Source organism: Canis lupus, chromosome 14 (assembly GCF_048164855.1).
Source record: "Canis lupus baileyi chromosome 14, mCanLup2.hap1, whole genome shotgun sequence".
NCBI classification, from domain to species: domain Eukaryota; kingdom Metazoa; phylum Chordata; class Mammalia; order Carnivora; family Canidae; genus Canis; species Canis lupus.
This window is the reverse complement of record NC_132851.1, coordinates 24,484,967-24,500,138: the sequence shown is the minus strand read 5'-3', so window position 1 is coordinate 24,500,138 and position 15,172 is coordinate 24,484,967. Positions and strand designations below refer to the sequence as shown.

Genomic DNA, 15,172 nt, shown 5'->3' with positions numbered 1-15,172 from the left:
GGCATCACAGTGCCTGAATTCAAGCTATATTAAAGCTGTGATCATCAAGACAGCATGGTATTGGCATAAAAACAGACACATAGATCAATGGAACAGAATAGAGGACCCAGAAATGGACCCTCAACTCTGTGGTCAACTTAGCTTCGACAAAGCAGTATCTTCAACAAATGGTGCTGGGTGAATTGGACAGCCACATGCAGAAGAATGAAACGGGACCATTCTCTTAACACCATATACAAAGATAAACTCACAATGGATGAAAGACCTAAATGTGAGACAGGAATCCATCAAAATCCTAGAGGAGAATAGAGGCACACCAACTGTTTGATCTTGGCCACAGCAACTTCTTACTAGACACATCTCTAAAGGCAAGGGAAACAAAAGCAACAGTGAACTATTGGGACTTCATCAAGATAAAAAGTTTCTGCACAGCAAAGGAAACAGTCAACAAAACTCCCTACAGAATGGGAGAAGATATTTGCAAATGACATATCAGATAAAGGGCTAGTATCCAAGATCTATAAAGAACTTCTCAAACTCAACACCCAAAAAGCAGTCCAGTCAAGAAATGGGCAGAAGACATGAACAGACATTTCTCCAAAGAAGACATACACGTGGGCAACAAGCACATGAAAAATGCTGCACATCATTTGTCATCAGGGAAATACAATCCAAACCACAATGAGATACCACTTTACACTGGTTAGAATGACTAAAATTAACAGGACAGGAAAAACAAATGTTGGTGAGGATTGTGGAGGATGGGAATGGGAGCTGATATAGCCACTCTGGAAAACAGTATGGAGGTTCCTCAAGTTTAAAACAGAGCTACTAAATAAAATAAAACAGCTACTCTACAACCTAGGAATTGCACTACTGGGTATTTACTCCAAAGATCTAAATGTAGTGAAACAAAGGGTCACCTGTACCCTAATGTTCATAGCAGTGTCCACAATAGCCAAACTGGATGGAGCCAAGATGTCCTTCAACTGATGAATGGATAAAGAAGAGTGATGTATACATACAATGGAATATTACTCAGCAATCAGAAAAGATGAATACCTACCATTTACATTGATGTGGATGGAACTGGAGGGTACTATGTTGAATGAAGTAAGTCAACCAGATAGTTATATGGTTTCACTCATGTGGAATGTAAGAGATAATGCAGAGGATCATAAGGGAAGGGAGGGAAAACAGTGGGAAGAAATCAGAGAGGGAGATAAGCCATGAGAGACTCAACACTGGGAAATAGACTCTGAGGGTTGCTGAGGGAGGATGGGATAGTGGGATGGGGCATTAAGGAGGGCACGTGGTGTGATGAGCACTGGGTGTTATATACACGACTCATGAATTATTAAACACTACATCTAAAACTGATGATGTACTATATGTTGGCTAATTGAATTAAAAAAAAGAATGGCACTTGATTTTGGGGGTCAGATGATCCCTTCTTTTGGGAAGTTATCCTCTTTGTTGCCAGATATTTAGCAGCATCCCTGTCCTCAACCCTGGATGCCACTAGCATTCCCCTCAGTTGGGCCAAGTAGAAATGCATACAGACATTGCTAAGTGTTGTGGAAGGGTGAGGTTAGAAGAAGAGGGGCTGCAGAATTGCTTTCTACTGAGGACCACTGCTCTGTAGGCTCAGTGAATTCTGTCTTCTAGATGCAGTATGTGTCCACACATGTCCATGTTGTAGAATGCCCTTTCCATTTATCAGTTTGTAAGCTTTACCTTTGTTCAAGATCTAGCTCTGCTGTGAAGCTTCTCTCATCTTTGTGAAAATGGTTTAGCCCCTTCTTTGTGCTCCCATGCATGTAATAATTATTTATAGACTTAACATATATAGAGCTCCTATTATGTGCCAACCATTATGCTAGGTTCTAGAAATATTGTAATAAAAACTTTCTTGCCTTGTGTTGCTTAGTCTAACATAACACAGTATATTTGTAGTTCCCATATCGACTATAAATTCCTGGAGGACAGGGACCTAGTGTTGGGTCTTATTCTGTATCCCCTAACTCCTTATGTCCACAGTAAGGACACAGAGTTGGTCTACATGGTATTTGGTGAATAAAAGAAATAATTTATTCTGCTCTCTGCATCTCTACTTACATCACCCCGATAGAGGTTCTCATTGTAAATATGAGCTCTTTCCTGTTTCCAGATGAGATATGCTGACTCCATTTGCCCCCTTCAGATCCTGCCTTCTACAAAGACGCCAGAATGAGATGTCCAGAAGACAAATCTACTACTCTGCCAAAAGCCATCTGTGCTTCTTGTTGTATCTGGTATTTTAAAGACAGATGTGTAACATAGCTGAGTCTAGACTTTTGTGGCCACTCCCTGCCCTACATTTCTCTCCAGCAGCCAGAACAGCCTATGGCTTTTCACAGTCACTGCTCTCTCACATCCCAGATGCACTGCTTCTGCTTCCTCTGTTTGCAGTTTCCCCTCTTCTACGGGGAAACTCTAACTTATCCTTTCTGATTCAGTTCAGGGATCCTTTGTGGAAACTTCTAGGCCATCTATCAGGCTAGGTTGGATGTCTCTCCTCTGTGTCCCACAGTGCCAGTGTCTGCTTATTATTTTTAAATTGTCTGTTAATGTGTCTGCCTTCCCAATTCTGCGTTGAGTTTCTTGAGAATAGAATTCTATCTTATTCCTGTTTGTATCCCAGGTGTCTAGCTTAGTAACTGACAAGTGGTAGGCACTTAGATTTTGTTTAAATGAATGAAAAATTTAATAACAGGAGCTTGTATTTAACATAGAAATTTAAAATAGAAGCTCTTTTAACTTTTTTTTTTAGATTTTCATGAGAGACACAGAGAGAGAGAGACAAAGACATAGGCAGAGGGAGAAGCAGACTCCCTGCAGAGAGCCTGGTGGGGGGCTCAATCCCGGGACCCCAGAATCATGACCTGAGCCAAAGGCAGATGCTCAACCACTGAGCCACTCAGGTGCCCCTAAAATAGAAGCTCTTAATAATTATTTATTTTTGCTTTCCACAGATATCGGTATCAACTTGACAGATCCTATGTTCAGAGGAATTTATAGGGGAGTTCAGAAGCATCAAGGTAAATTTTTTTTTTTTTTTTAAGATTTTATTTATTTGAGAGAGAGAGACAGTGGGAGTGGGGAGGAAAGGGAGAAGCAAGCCCCCTGCTGAGCAGGGATTCCTGACCTGGGGCTGGATCCCAAGACCCCAGGATCATGACCTGAGCTGAAGGCAGACACTTTACCAACTGAGCCCCCCAGGCACTCTGATAAATGTTTTCTTTTATTAAGATAGTTTCTCTGTGAAGATAAATTTTATGCCTTAAGGTGATCATGAAAAGCATGATCTACTTTATCATTGAAATATTAAAGGATTTATTGTACATCTTGTTTAAAACTATACACAAAGTGAAACATATGTAAGCTCTATGGGTAAACCACAGCCATGAGCATTTATAAAGCACCTTATTATAATGACAAAGTGTTACCAAGGCTGCCTCCCCTGAGGCGGTTTATAATTTCAAATATAGAACTTTAACCAATGCATAAAAGCCAAACAACAGTTAATTGATTAGTCTTTTAAGCAGTTGAATATAATTTAAAAAATCACATGCGGTTGAACATTAGTATAATACCTTGTCTTTTGGTAACATTTTCAGCTGAATGACAAAGCAGTAATGTGATTAAGGAGCAGGTGCACTGCTGCCCTAACTTCCCTGCCTTCCCTCTTTGCATCCAACTCCTGCCAGATTCCAGATGCCTGTGGGATAGGTGAGAATAGACAGTGGTTTCTTAAAGAGTGGTGGAAAGCATAGCCAAAAGCAAAATGGCTTATATTTATCCTATCAAGTTCATTCAAAAAGTGTGTTTTGTCAGCTGGAGTAAGCAGGAAATGATGGTGACAACACATTTTTGAAAGGAGAATTTCTCCAGTAAACCGGTTTATGAATATTGCCTCAGAAAATTCCTGTACTTGTTATTATATAAATGTGAACAGGAAAATTTGATTTTGTGGTCTGGGTGAAGTGGAACTACACATTTCAACAATTAAGTCAAAGCTAAGTTTACTGTGCTTCTAGGTAGATACTAAATGTAGTATCTTTACAGATAAAGATACATTAAGCTTTTAATGAAAGCTTCTCTAAATACAGGGAATGTTAGATGCTACTTGAAAAAAAGAAAGCTAAACTTAAGCTTTTATAAGCCTTACCGCAAAACTTAAATTTTCTACTTCATTTACAAGTTTAGATAATGTTTTTGTTTTATGTTAAAAAATGTTAGGTACTATAGACAATTGAAAAAATTATCTTCTGATTTTCTTGCCTTTGTAGCACTTAACAGCTTTCATGCTTTGTGACTCTGTATAATTTTGTATGCATGTATTTATGAAATAAGTTTTGTTGTCATCAATATCAGTATGAGTGGTTTATAGTATTTAGCAAAACTGGTTGTCTTAGTTTAAGTTCATTAAATTGACATTTTTTGTCTAAAAAATTATATAGCTACTCTAGAAGTAATTATAATTGAATTCTAACCAAATTTACTGTGATAATTAAATGTGAAATTAATAAGTAGATTTTTATTCTAGAATTGTTTGATTTTGCTATCCATTACCTTATGTCTCTGAAAGCTTAGCTTTTTATTGATCTCCCCAGAAAAGCTTGTTGTTATTTAACACGAAATTTTGGGAAAAAGCAATAAACTGTCAGAAAATAAAAATTATCCTTCCCTTTCTATGGGAATAGAAATTACAGAAATACAGCATTAACTAAAATTACAAAGATGTTTTATCATGTTTTGGAAAACATTACAGATATATTTTGAAAAGCCCTAGTAAAAATAAGAATCTTAATGATTATTTTATTTTTATTAAAAAAAATACAATACCAACAAGTTTCAAATTTAAGGCAAGTGACTTTTTTTTTTAAGATTTTATTTATTTATTCATGAGTGACACAGAGAGAGAGAGAGAGAGGCAGAGACACAGGCTCCCTGCATGGAGCTTGACATGGGACTCTATCCTGGGACTCCAGGATCATGCCCTGGGCTGAAGATGGCGCTAAACCGCTGAGCCACCCAGGCTGCCCGGCTTATTAAATTATAGTGAGCAAATTCACCTTTCTTTTGAACCTCCTGATTTTTGGCACTTTTCTCCTTTTTGATCAACAAAATAAAATACAATAAAATGGATAAAACTAGTCATCTAGTTTGCCTTTTTTGGGTTTCTTTTTTTAAGGTTACTGCTGATTATTATTAGGTAAGTACTTATCAAACAGAATTGATTTGGTAAATATAATTGTTTCTCTGTATTTTTCTTTCAAGAAGGGCTAAGTAAGTGAAATTTTTTTACCAGGTTTTCTTAATGTGGATTTGCTTTTCACAGATGATTTACAAGATGTAATAGAGAGGGCTGTCCAGATTGGAGTTAAAAAGGTAACATTTTGTTTTCATTAAATGTTTTTCAAATAATTAAATTTGGTTAAGAGACTGTAGAATAGAAGAGAAAGAGCTAATGCCACACGTGGCATTTGTGCATTGTCAACAAGTAATATTAGCAAGTAAATGAAATATATCAAAATTTAAGTGACACAGACCTCATGCTTGGATAGTTCTTTCATGTGAGTAGAAATGTAAATGTCAAAGTCTCCGAAAAAAATTTTTAAAGCCTATCTGAATTACCAGGCTTCTCAAGATGCAACTCTTTTTTTTTTTTTTTCCACTTTTCAATTAAGGGTTTATTTTTTTTTTATAATACATTTATTTTTTATTGGTGTTCAATTTACCAACATACAGAATAACACCCAGTGCTCATCCCGTCAAGTGCCCCCCTCAGTGCCCATCACCCATTCACCCCCACCCCCCCACCCCCGCCCTCCTCCCCTTCCATCACCCCTAGTTCGTTTCCCAGAGTTAGGAGTCTTTATGTTCTGTCTCCCTTTCTGATATTTCCACACATTTCCTCTCCCTTCCCTTATATTCCCCTCCACTATTATTTATATTCCCCAAATGAATGAGAACATACAATGTTTGTCCTTCTCCGATTGACTCACTTCACTCAGCATAATACCCTCCAGTTCCATCCACGTTGAAGCAAATGGTGGGTATTTGTCATCTCTAATGGCTGAGTAATATTCCATTGTATACATAAACCACATCTTCTTTATCCATTCATCTTTTGATGGACACCGAGGCTCCTTCCACAGTTTGGCTATTGTGGACATTGCTGCTATAAACATCGGGGTGCAGGTGTCCCGGCATTTCATTGTATCTGAATCTTTGGGGTAAATCCCCAACAGTGCAATTGCTGGGTCGTAGGGCAGGTCTATTTTTAACTCTTTAGGAACCTCCACACAGTTTTCCAGAGTGGCTGCACCAGTTCACATTCCCACCAACAGTGTAAGAGGGTTCCCTTTTCTCCGCATCCTCTCCAACATTTGTGGCTTCCTGCCTTGTTAATTTTCCCCATTCTCACTGGTGTGAGGTGGTATCTCATTGTGGTTTTGATTTGTATTTCCCTGATGGCAAGTGAAGCAGAGCATTTTCTCATGTGCATGTTGGCCATGTCTATGTCTTCCTCTGTGAGATTTCTCTTCATGTCTTTTGCCCATTTCATGACTGGATTGTTTGTCTCTATGCTGTTGAGTTTAATAAGTTCTTTATAGATCTTGGAAACTAGCCCTTTATCTGATACGTCATTTGCAAATATCTTCTCCCATTCTGTAGGTTGTCTTTTAGTTTTGTTGACTGTATCCTTTGCTGTGCAAAAGCTTCTTATCTTGATGAAGTCCCAATAGTTCATTTTTGCTTTTGTTTCTTTTGCCTTCGTGGATGTATCTTGCAAGAAGTTACTGTGGCCGAGTTCAAAAAGGGTGTAGCCTGTGTTCTCCTCTAGGATTTTGATGGAATCTTGTCTCACATTTAGATCTTTCATCCATTTTGAGTTTATCTTTGTGTATGGTGCAAGGGAGTGGTCTAGTTTCATTCTTCTGCATGTGGATGTCCAATTTTCCCAGCACCATTTATTGAAGAGACTGTCTTTCTTCCAATGGATAGTCTTTCCTCCTTTATCGAATATTAGTTGACCATAAAGTTCAGGGTCCACTTCTGGGTTCTCTATTCTGTTCCACTGATCTATGTGTCTGTTTTTGTGCCAGTACCACACTGTCTTGATGACCACAGCTTTGTAGTACAACCTGAAATCTGGCATTGTGATGCCCCCAGCTATGGTTTTCTTTTTTAAAATTCCCCTGGCTATTCGGGATCTTTTCTGATTCCACACAAATGTTAAAATAATTTGTTCTAACTCTCTGAAGAAAGTCCATGGTATTTTGATAGGGAATGCATTAAACGTGTAAATTGCCCTGGGTAACATTGACATTTTCACAATATTAATTCTGCTAATCCATGAGCATGGAATATTTTTCCATCTCTTTGTGTCTTCCTCAATTTCTTTTAGAAGTGTTCTATAGTTTTTAGGGTATAGATCCTTTACCTCTTTGGTTAGGTTTATTCCTAGGTATCTCATGCTTTTGGGTGCAATTGTAAATGGGATTGACTCCTTAATTTCTCTTTCTTCAGTCTCATTGTTAGTGTATAGAAATGCCATTGATTTCTGGGCATTGATTTTGTATCCTGCCATGCTACCAAATTGCTGTATGAGTTCTAGCAATCTTGGGGTGGAGGCTTTTTGGTTTTCAAGATGCAACTCTTAATAAATTTTATAACATAATTTATCATTTGTTAGAATTCAGTGGTTATCAGAAAGACGTGTATCTGTCACCAAGTTTAGCTTTTATAGTATGGATACACCTTTTCAAATAACTTCAAAGACACTTTAATTTTTATAGTACTTATTTGATTATCAGGGAAATTCCACTTTTTAAAGAGTTCTAAGCAAATGAGTATTAACTGTGTCAAATTATTTGATGAGATACTTTTTAATTAGTATTTAAAAAAATATCAGGCGAACCCACATATGTACACTGGAGGTTAGGACAGTGTGGCGTCAGGATATGTAGTTGCGGCTTCTCAGTTGAATAACTTCAGGTGTAACAGACTAATGACCCTGCTGGCTTCCGAATTCTGTAGTCCCAGCTCTGAAATGTAGAGTCACTGTTCACAAGTAATAAGAATGGATAAAAGTGACAGCATTCATTGCTGATTATCCAGTTATTCTCTGCATGGTAAATCACTTTATAAAATGCTTTTCTGCAAACTCTGAAACACCAAGCTCCTAAATTTTCACGTGTCAGCCATGAGTAATTTAATCCTGACATTGGAAACATACACACTCGGATGTAAGAATGGCAGAAACAGAATTTACTTGGAGGTGGTTCCAAATCAGAATCTAATGTAGTGCCTTGCAGCTACAATGTAGTGATTAAAAGCACAGCTATGGTATCACACAGCTGGGTTCCAGCCCCAGCTTCCTTCTCCAGAGCTTTGTAACATGGGTGCTTATCTCTCTAGGCATCAGTATTCGCATCTGTAATTTGAGAATAATAATGCCTAATTAAGGGGAATTGTGAGAGTTAAATAAAGCTGGAGAGCAAAGCACTTAGTATTGTACCTGCATAGATACTCGCTACTCTATTAGGTTGATGGTGGAAGCCACCATCCTTCTAATATCACCATTGTGACCTGGGAGAGGAAATTACGTCCTCTAGTCTTGTCCTTACTTTTTCACCTATTTGAGAAAGTCATAGATAAAATAAAAGATAGACATGAATAGCAACGATTTTACAGAATTGAAATACTAGACATGGGCACCTGGTCTTATATTAAAGAATTAGGTAGTGTTAGTAAACAGTCAAGTTCTCCCAGTATTTTTGTTAACATCTTATACCCTGTGTTTCATAAGGAGTTGAGGATTTAATTATGGCTGTGCGTTCCCTGAATAGATACTCAGTGCCTATTATATATGAAGTTTAGGTTGCTATATGAAAACATCTGCTCATCATTTGCACTTCCTCCTGTGTTGTGTACGTTTTCTCTTTAGGTGTGGACCTAGAAGGAATTCTTCATTTTAGCTTGAAGTGAGATGCTTAAAAAAATCAGTGTGTTTTATAAGTCACTTCTTTAGAAGGTTGTATACTTCAGCAGGACTGCCTCAGTAGCCACCACCCACACATTGCTCTTTGGTGATATTTTCCTTTTCATACATTGTTTCTGACTGCCGGTGGACCCTGAGGGCTGCCTCTTTAGAAGTGTGCTTTTGTGCCAGGAGCCATCCATGTCCTTACAAAGAATTCAATATACGTTAATCCAGTGATTGTCAAACTTTTGGTCTCAGAACCCATTCACATTCTTCAGTATTCTTGAGGATCCCACAGAGCTTTTGTGCGTGTGTTTTATCTGTTAGTATTAGAAATTAAAACTGATAAGAATGTAAAATATCTATTAACAGTAAGACATTATATAACATAAGTAGCATATTTTTATGAAAAATAAGTATCTACCAAACCAAAAAAATGCAGTGACGTGATTGGAATTGTTTTATCTTTTTTTTAAATATCTCTTGAATGTCTGGCTCTTAATAGAGACTGCTGAACTTGGAGATCTGTTTTTGCAGTCAGTGTCTTGTGCTGTTACACATCATGTAGCCTCTGATATATCTCATTGCACACTTGTGGCCAAGTGAGAGAGAAAAAGGCAAATAGCGTCTTAGTATTATTACGAAAATAGTTTTGACTTCACATTCCCCTGGGGGTTCTGGGACCGCACTTGGAGAACTGTTGAATTAATAAACACTACTGAATCCTTAGATGAATAGAATTCTAAATTCAGAAGTCTTTAGTTATTCAGTCTTTCAATGTGATCTAACAGGAAAAACATACCTGTGAATACATTTTAATAGGAAGGAGTGACAAAATCTGCATGGTATGTATGCTTGTATGTTTGGAGAGACCACTCTACATAGGAGGTGACCTTTCAGCGAGATTTTAAAGGAAGGGTAAGTGTGACAGAGAGAGAAAAGCATTCTGGAAAAAAGCATTAGGAAGGCATTTTTGATAAGTTGTTGTTGATACTCTATTCAAGTGGGCTTATTTTATTTCTTTCTATTTCAGTTTATGATTACAGGTGGAAATCTGCAGGACAGTAAAGAGGCACTGCATTTGGCACAAACAAATGGTATCCTCATATTACTTTTACCTCCCAAAAATATGAATTAAGTTATTTTGGAGAAATCTTTCTAAGACCTGCCTCAGGTACAATACAATGGATTGTGATGGTAGAAACAATAGAAAAATAGACTGATTGCAATGGGACAGTGTTAAGAGGAAAGAATTCAAAGTGATACTTGGTGTATCAGATGTTTGATTAAACCTTCTCTCTCACTGTACTTAAGGATTATTTTAAGATTTCAGTTAACGAGAATTAAGTTCACCGTGGTTTAGCCTCACATATCCCTGATGTAGGGTTTTTTTTTTTTTTTTTTGTATGTTGTAATGTATTTAAGATGTGTGTTGCCTAAAAAAAAAAAAAAAAAAAGATGTGAGTTGCTTTTCTTTTGCACATTTTAAATTTAAACTGAAGGATCATTTATTAAATATTTATCATGCAAACCATTGTTGTAAGGCCCTAGGAATGCAAGTAATAATATATAATACTCATTTTATGTTCATACATCTTGCACTTATTTAAAATCTATAAAGTTTTGGAATTGGTTCCTAAGGGAATCCTAGTTAAAGAAAACATCTCCTTTATCTGGCATTCATTTTACCTAATTCTTTTTGGTTCTGCTTTTTGGCAAGCATGCTTCTTGTGCTAGATGTTGAAGAGTTAGGCCTTCTGTGTTACTTTTCAAATTACTGGTTTACTTATTAAAAGTTATTTTTTATGGAAAGCTTTCAAAAATGCATACTTCTCTTCAGCATCCACTGACATTTTTCCTTAGTGATTAAGATAAAAGTAGTCATCTTCTCAGATGCCTTTGGGGGTATAAAAATATTGTCTTCCATATTTTTTACCCCCAAAGAGATATGCTTTTTTTCTTTAATGAGAGGAGGAGATTTTTTTTTTAAGATTTTATTTATTTATTCATGAGACACAGAGAGAGAAAGAGAGAGTCAGACACAGGCAGAGGGAGAAGCAGGCTCCATGCAGGGAACCCGACGTGGGACTCGATCCCGGGTCTCCAGGATCAGGCCCTGGGCTGAAGGCGGCGCTAAACCGCTGAGCCACCCAGGCTGCCCAAGAGATATGCTTTTAAAAGTTCTTGAATCTCCCTTGTCAGCCCTCATCACTCATCTTCCTGTACCTGCGTCCTCACTGCTTTAAAACCTCTCCCTCCATGTGTGTAAACATCTGTTGAAAAGGCTGAGGATGGTCCCCACCTCTCTCATGGGTTCAGGTGCAAGCCACTTCGAAGCCCTTTTTGACTTCACATTTGTGTTCCATACAATTACAGCTATCAAATAATTGCATGTCTCCAAATAAGTGAACTTTATTTTTTATTAGAAAAACAAATCCCCCTTCCATCTCTTTGAGTCACCCTTTTTAAGGGGAAGAAAAAAAATATATATATAATTACCATATTGAATAGATGAAACAAGACAGTGATGTGAATAGTAAATATAAAAGATATAATTAAGTTACGACATTTCATTCTCCTAAGAGAATTCTCCATTCTACAAGACTCAATAAATACCAAGCTTTGGAAAGAGTTGAATTAATTCCTTTTACAAATATGTTAAGGCAATTTTCATATTCCTGTTCTGCTTTGTTAAGATATTCCAAAAATTATTATATGATTAAGCTTATGTAGTTCTTGTAGTTCAGGTAGTTTATGACTATTGTTAAAAAGTAACCAGTTGAAATTATTTGATGTTCTATCATTTTTGTATATTAAATATAATATGGAAAATATTTCGAAAATAATCCTAAGACATTATTTTGTGCTAGATATGTTTTTCAGTACAGTTGGATGTCATCCTACCAGATGTGATGAATTTGAAAAGAATGACCCTGATCATTACTTAATGGAATTGTTAAACCTTGCTGAAAACAATAAGGGGAAAGTTGTAGCAATAGGAGAGTGTGGACTGGGTAAGTGCCAACCTACTCTGTTAAGAGTGACTTTGAAAGTGATTTGTTCTGTACTAAAGATAATGAGTACTTATTGGTTCTTTTTTTATCTTTTAAAGATTTTGACCGACTACAGTTCTGTCCCAGAGATACTCAGCTCAAGTAAGGAAATTTATTGACTTCAGAAATTATCGCAAAATCTTGAGTAGATTTTTTTTAATAGCTTTTATCCGTTCAGAATGTAGTTGGATTAAGCATCAGGATTTTTTATTTTTTCCTTTGTATATCAGAAGTTAAGTGAAACAAATTCCATGCATACTGGAATTGCATGTATGGAATTCATAAGAGATGGAAACATCCTTCCTAATTGATTAATCATATAATTTAATTTTAATAGTAGAAATAAGGGATGAGTTTTACATGATGGAGACTTTTGTTCTTTGCCTAATGAATGTATTCATGCATGAACCATTCCAATGAAATGATTTAAATTCACTCATGGGGGCATGATTTAAGAGCAAGGAGTATTAAAGAGAGATTACAGGATCAATCACCAAAGCAGGAAGAACCTGTTTTACTCTTGCTGGGCAATGGATATTGTCAACTAAGAATGTGGGGTCTTTTCATAGGAGTCATGCGGAGAGTGGTGGCTTCCCAGAAAACCCCAAAGTTCATAAGCCTTGTAGACTTCCAAAACTCACTGTCTATACCTTTTAGTTGGAGCTCCTGTCAGCATACCAGTGGGTAGTGTTACAGGCCAAAAAGGAAAATTAGGTCATAGACTTAATTTAAGACATGAGCATTTTGTTGCATTTCAAAAACAACGTATTAATTATCCAGGAGATAAAACATTAGAATAAATCCTCTTGGAGCTGTTTGGTGACATATGTTAGAATAAATCCTCTTGGAGCTGTTTAGTGACATGATGCTGTGTTTTTCAGGGACATTCGCATGATTACTAGCAGGTAACCTCCCTTGAATATCATTATAGATCAGCTGACTTACCTTAAAAGTTCACATACTCATATTTAAATATAAAAATAGGGATGCCTAGGTGGCTCACCAGTTGAGCATCTGCCTTTGGCTCAGGGCATGATCCTGGATTCCCAGGATCAAGTCCCACGTCGGGCTCCCTGTGTGGAGCCTGCTTCTCCCTCTGCTTGTGTGTCTGACTCTCTCACTCTCTATGTCTCTCATGAATAAATAAATAAAATAAAAAAAAATAGTTGACTGTTTATGTTTCTTAGGTTAAGCCCACATATCTTAATTCCTCCATCTGTTAAGTCTGTTTTTGGCCAAGATGAACCTCTTGAAGCAAACAGGACTGTGTAGGGTGCGACAATCAACGACAGTGGCAGAGTCCCTCAAGATTGCCTGCCCGCCCACAGACTTTTATCCAGATGCATTTAAACTGATTCTAAAATGCAACCTAAATATCTTAAACTCATTTTTTTTTTGTATTTAATGTAAACATTGATAATTCTGTTTTACTGCTCTGAGGATATTTCCACCATCACCTTTAGATCAGAACGTAAGGGACGCCTGGGTGGCTCAGTGGTTGAACGTCTGCCTTTGGCTCAGATCATGACTCTGGGGTGTTGGGATTGAGTCCTGCATTGGGCTCCCCACAAGGAGCCTGCTTCTTCTACTGCCTATGTCTTTGACTCTTTCTGTGTGTCTCTCATGAATAAAGAAATAAAATCTTAAAGAAAAAGAAGATCAGAACTTAAAACAATATGTATAGCAGGATATAGTTTGCTTGAACACAGATGCCAACTGCCCAGGTATTGATCTGTACTAGAGAGTTTAAACTCCATTCAGTAAATGATTATCAAGTGTCTCCTTAGTGTGATACAAAGAATAGGCTTGGTTCTGATGAGAGGACATAAAGAATTAAAATGGGTTGAAATGCTAACAAAAAGGCATATGACAACGGGAGGGAAGGACTTTCTGGGGGAGTTAGGAAAGGCTTTGTTAATAAGGTGAAGGGGGTGTGAGCTAGGCCTCTTCCAGAGTAGATAAAGTTAAGGACAAACTAAAGTATGGTATAAATTTTAAAAAGATGGGTGGCTCAACTTGAGATTTTTAAGTTAAAACATCAAACAAAACATCAAATGATTTAGTAAAAAGCACACTAGTAGAATCCCATTTGGATTGTTGTTACGGAAGCAAATATCCCTTTGCTCCCTCTTTCCCCTAGCATGTGCTCAGAGCATGCAGCTCCTTTCCCACACACGCACACGGTGCGTAGTACTTGTTGGAGCCTTTCTCATGTTGTCCTAGAAGTACAGCTATGTTACGCCTTCCCATCCCACAGCAGACTAGTGTCTGAGGTCTGCAGAGGCACATACCCAGTCTCACTCATGTTGTAGTGCCCATAGCACCATGCACAGTACTCTCAGCACATGGTGGGTACTCCATAAATGTTCACTGAGTTTTAATTTTTTATTTAAAGGTTTTATTTATTTACTCTAGAAATAGATGGAGAGCGAGCAAGAGTGTGAGAGACAGAGCCAAGCAGGGGGAGGAGCAGAAAGACAAGGAAGGCAGACCCTGTGCTGAGCACAGAGCCCCACATGGGGCTAGATCCCATGACCCTGAGATCATGACCTGACCCCAAAACAGAGTCAGACACTTAACCAACTGAGCCACCCAGGCACCTCGTTCACTGAGTTTTTAATAAGGAGAAGAGGTGTTTTTGATTCCTGGAGAGCAGCATGGATAAAAACCCTATAATTCAGCTTTTGCTGTTGGATCTTTTCTTGGAAGAATTTAGATTTTAAGCTGTTGTTTTATACCATCTGGGACAATTAACCAGTGTATGACTTGTTTTTGTTTTTTAAGTAAAAATGCAGTCAGGAAAAAGATGTATGAGAAGAGAAAAATAGACAGTGGTGTGATGGATTAGTAGGCAAGACAGATCTAATGTGCAGTAGACACTGGCTAGAAATACTGTCTGAGACGTAACGGTAAGTAAAGGTGGTACATAAGTGTGCAGGGTGGTTCTCTTTGGAATCAACAGCTTTGGGTTTGAATCATAACTGCCATTTGGTGGCTGTATGTCTCTTTGTAGACCTCAATTTCTTCATTGTTGAAATGGGGATAATACTGCCTTTCTTAACATTTGGTATGTAAACCCCATAGT

The 15,172-nt window shown here is 37.5% G+C and overlaps 1 protein-coding gene across 33 annotated transcripts in view; it reads left to right on the top strand.

The window, feature by feature from the left end:
- The window catches only part of TATDN1 (TatD DNase domain containing 1), a 65,450-nt gene that overhangs the window by 13,740 nt on the left and 36,538 nt on the right, over positions 1–15,172 (top strand). For 10 of the 33 annotated variants that reach the window (XM_072774431.1, XM_072774433.1, XM_072774432.1 and 7 more), the window contains 5 exons: positions 3,015–3,080; positions 5,384–5,433; positions 10,068–10,131; positions 11,905–12,048; positions 12,147–12,189. In XM_072774431.1, coding sequence (XP_072630532.1) covers positions 3,015–3,080; positions 5,384–5,433; positions 10,068–10,131; positions 11,905–12,048; positions 12,147–12,189 — 367 coding nt within the window. Of the gene's footprint in view, positions 1–2,170; positions 2,295–3,014; positions 3,081–3,659; positions 3,772–5,383; positions 5,434–10,067; positions 10,209–11,904; positions 12,049–12,146; positions 12,190–15,172 lie in introns of those variants that run through there. The other 23 variants (XM_072774436.1, XM_072774434.1, XM_072774435.1 and 20 more) reach the window with 7 other exon arrangements.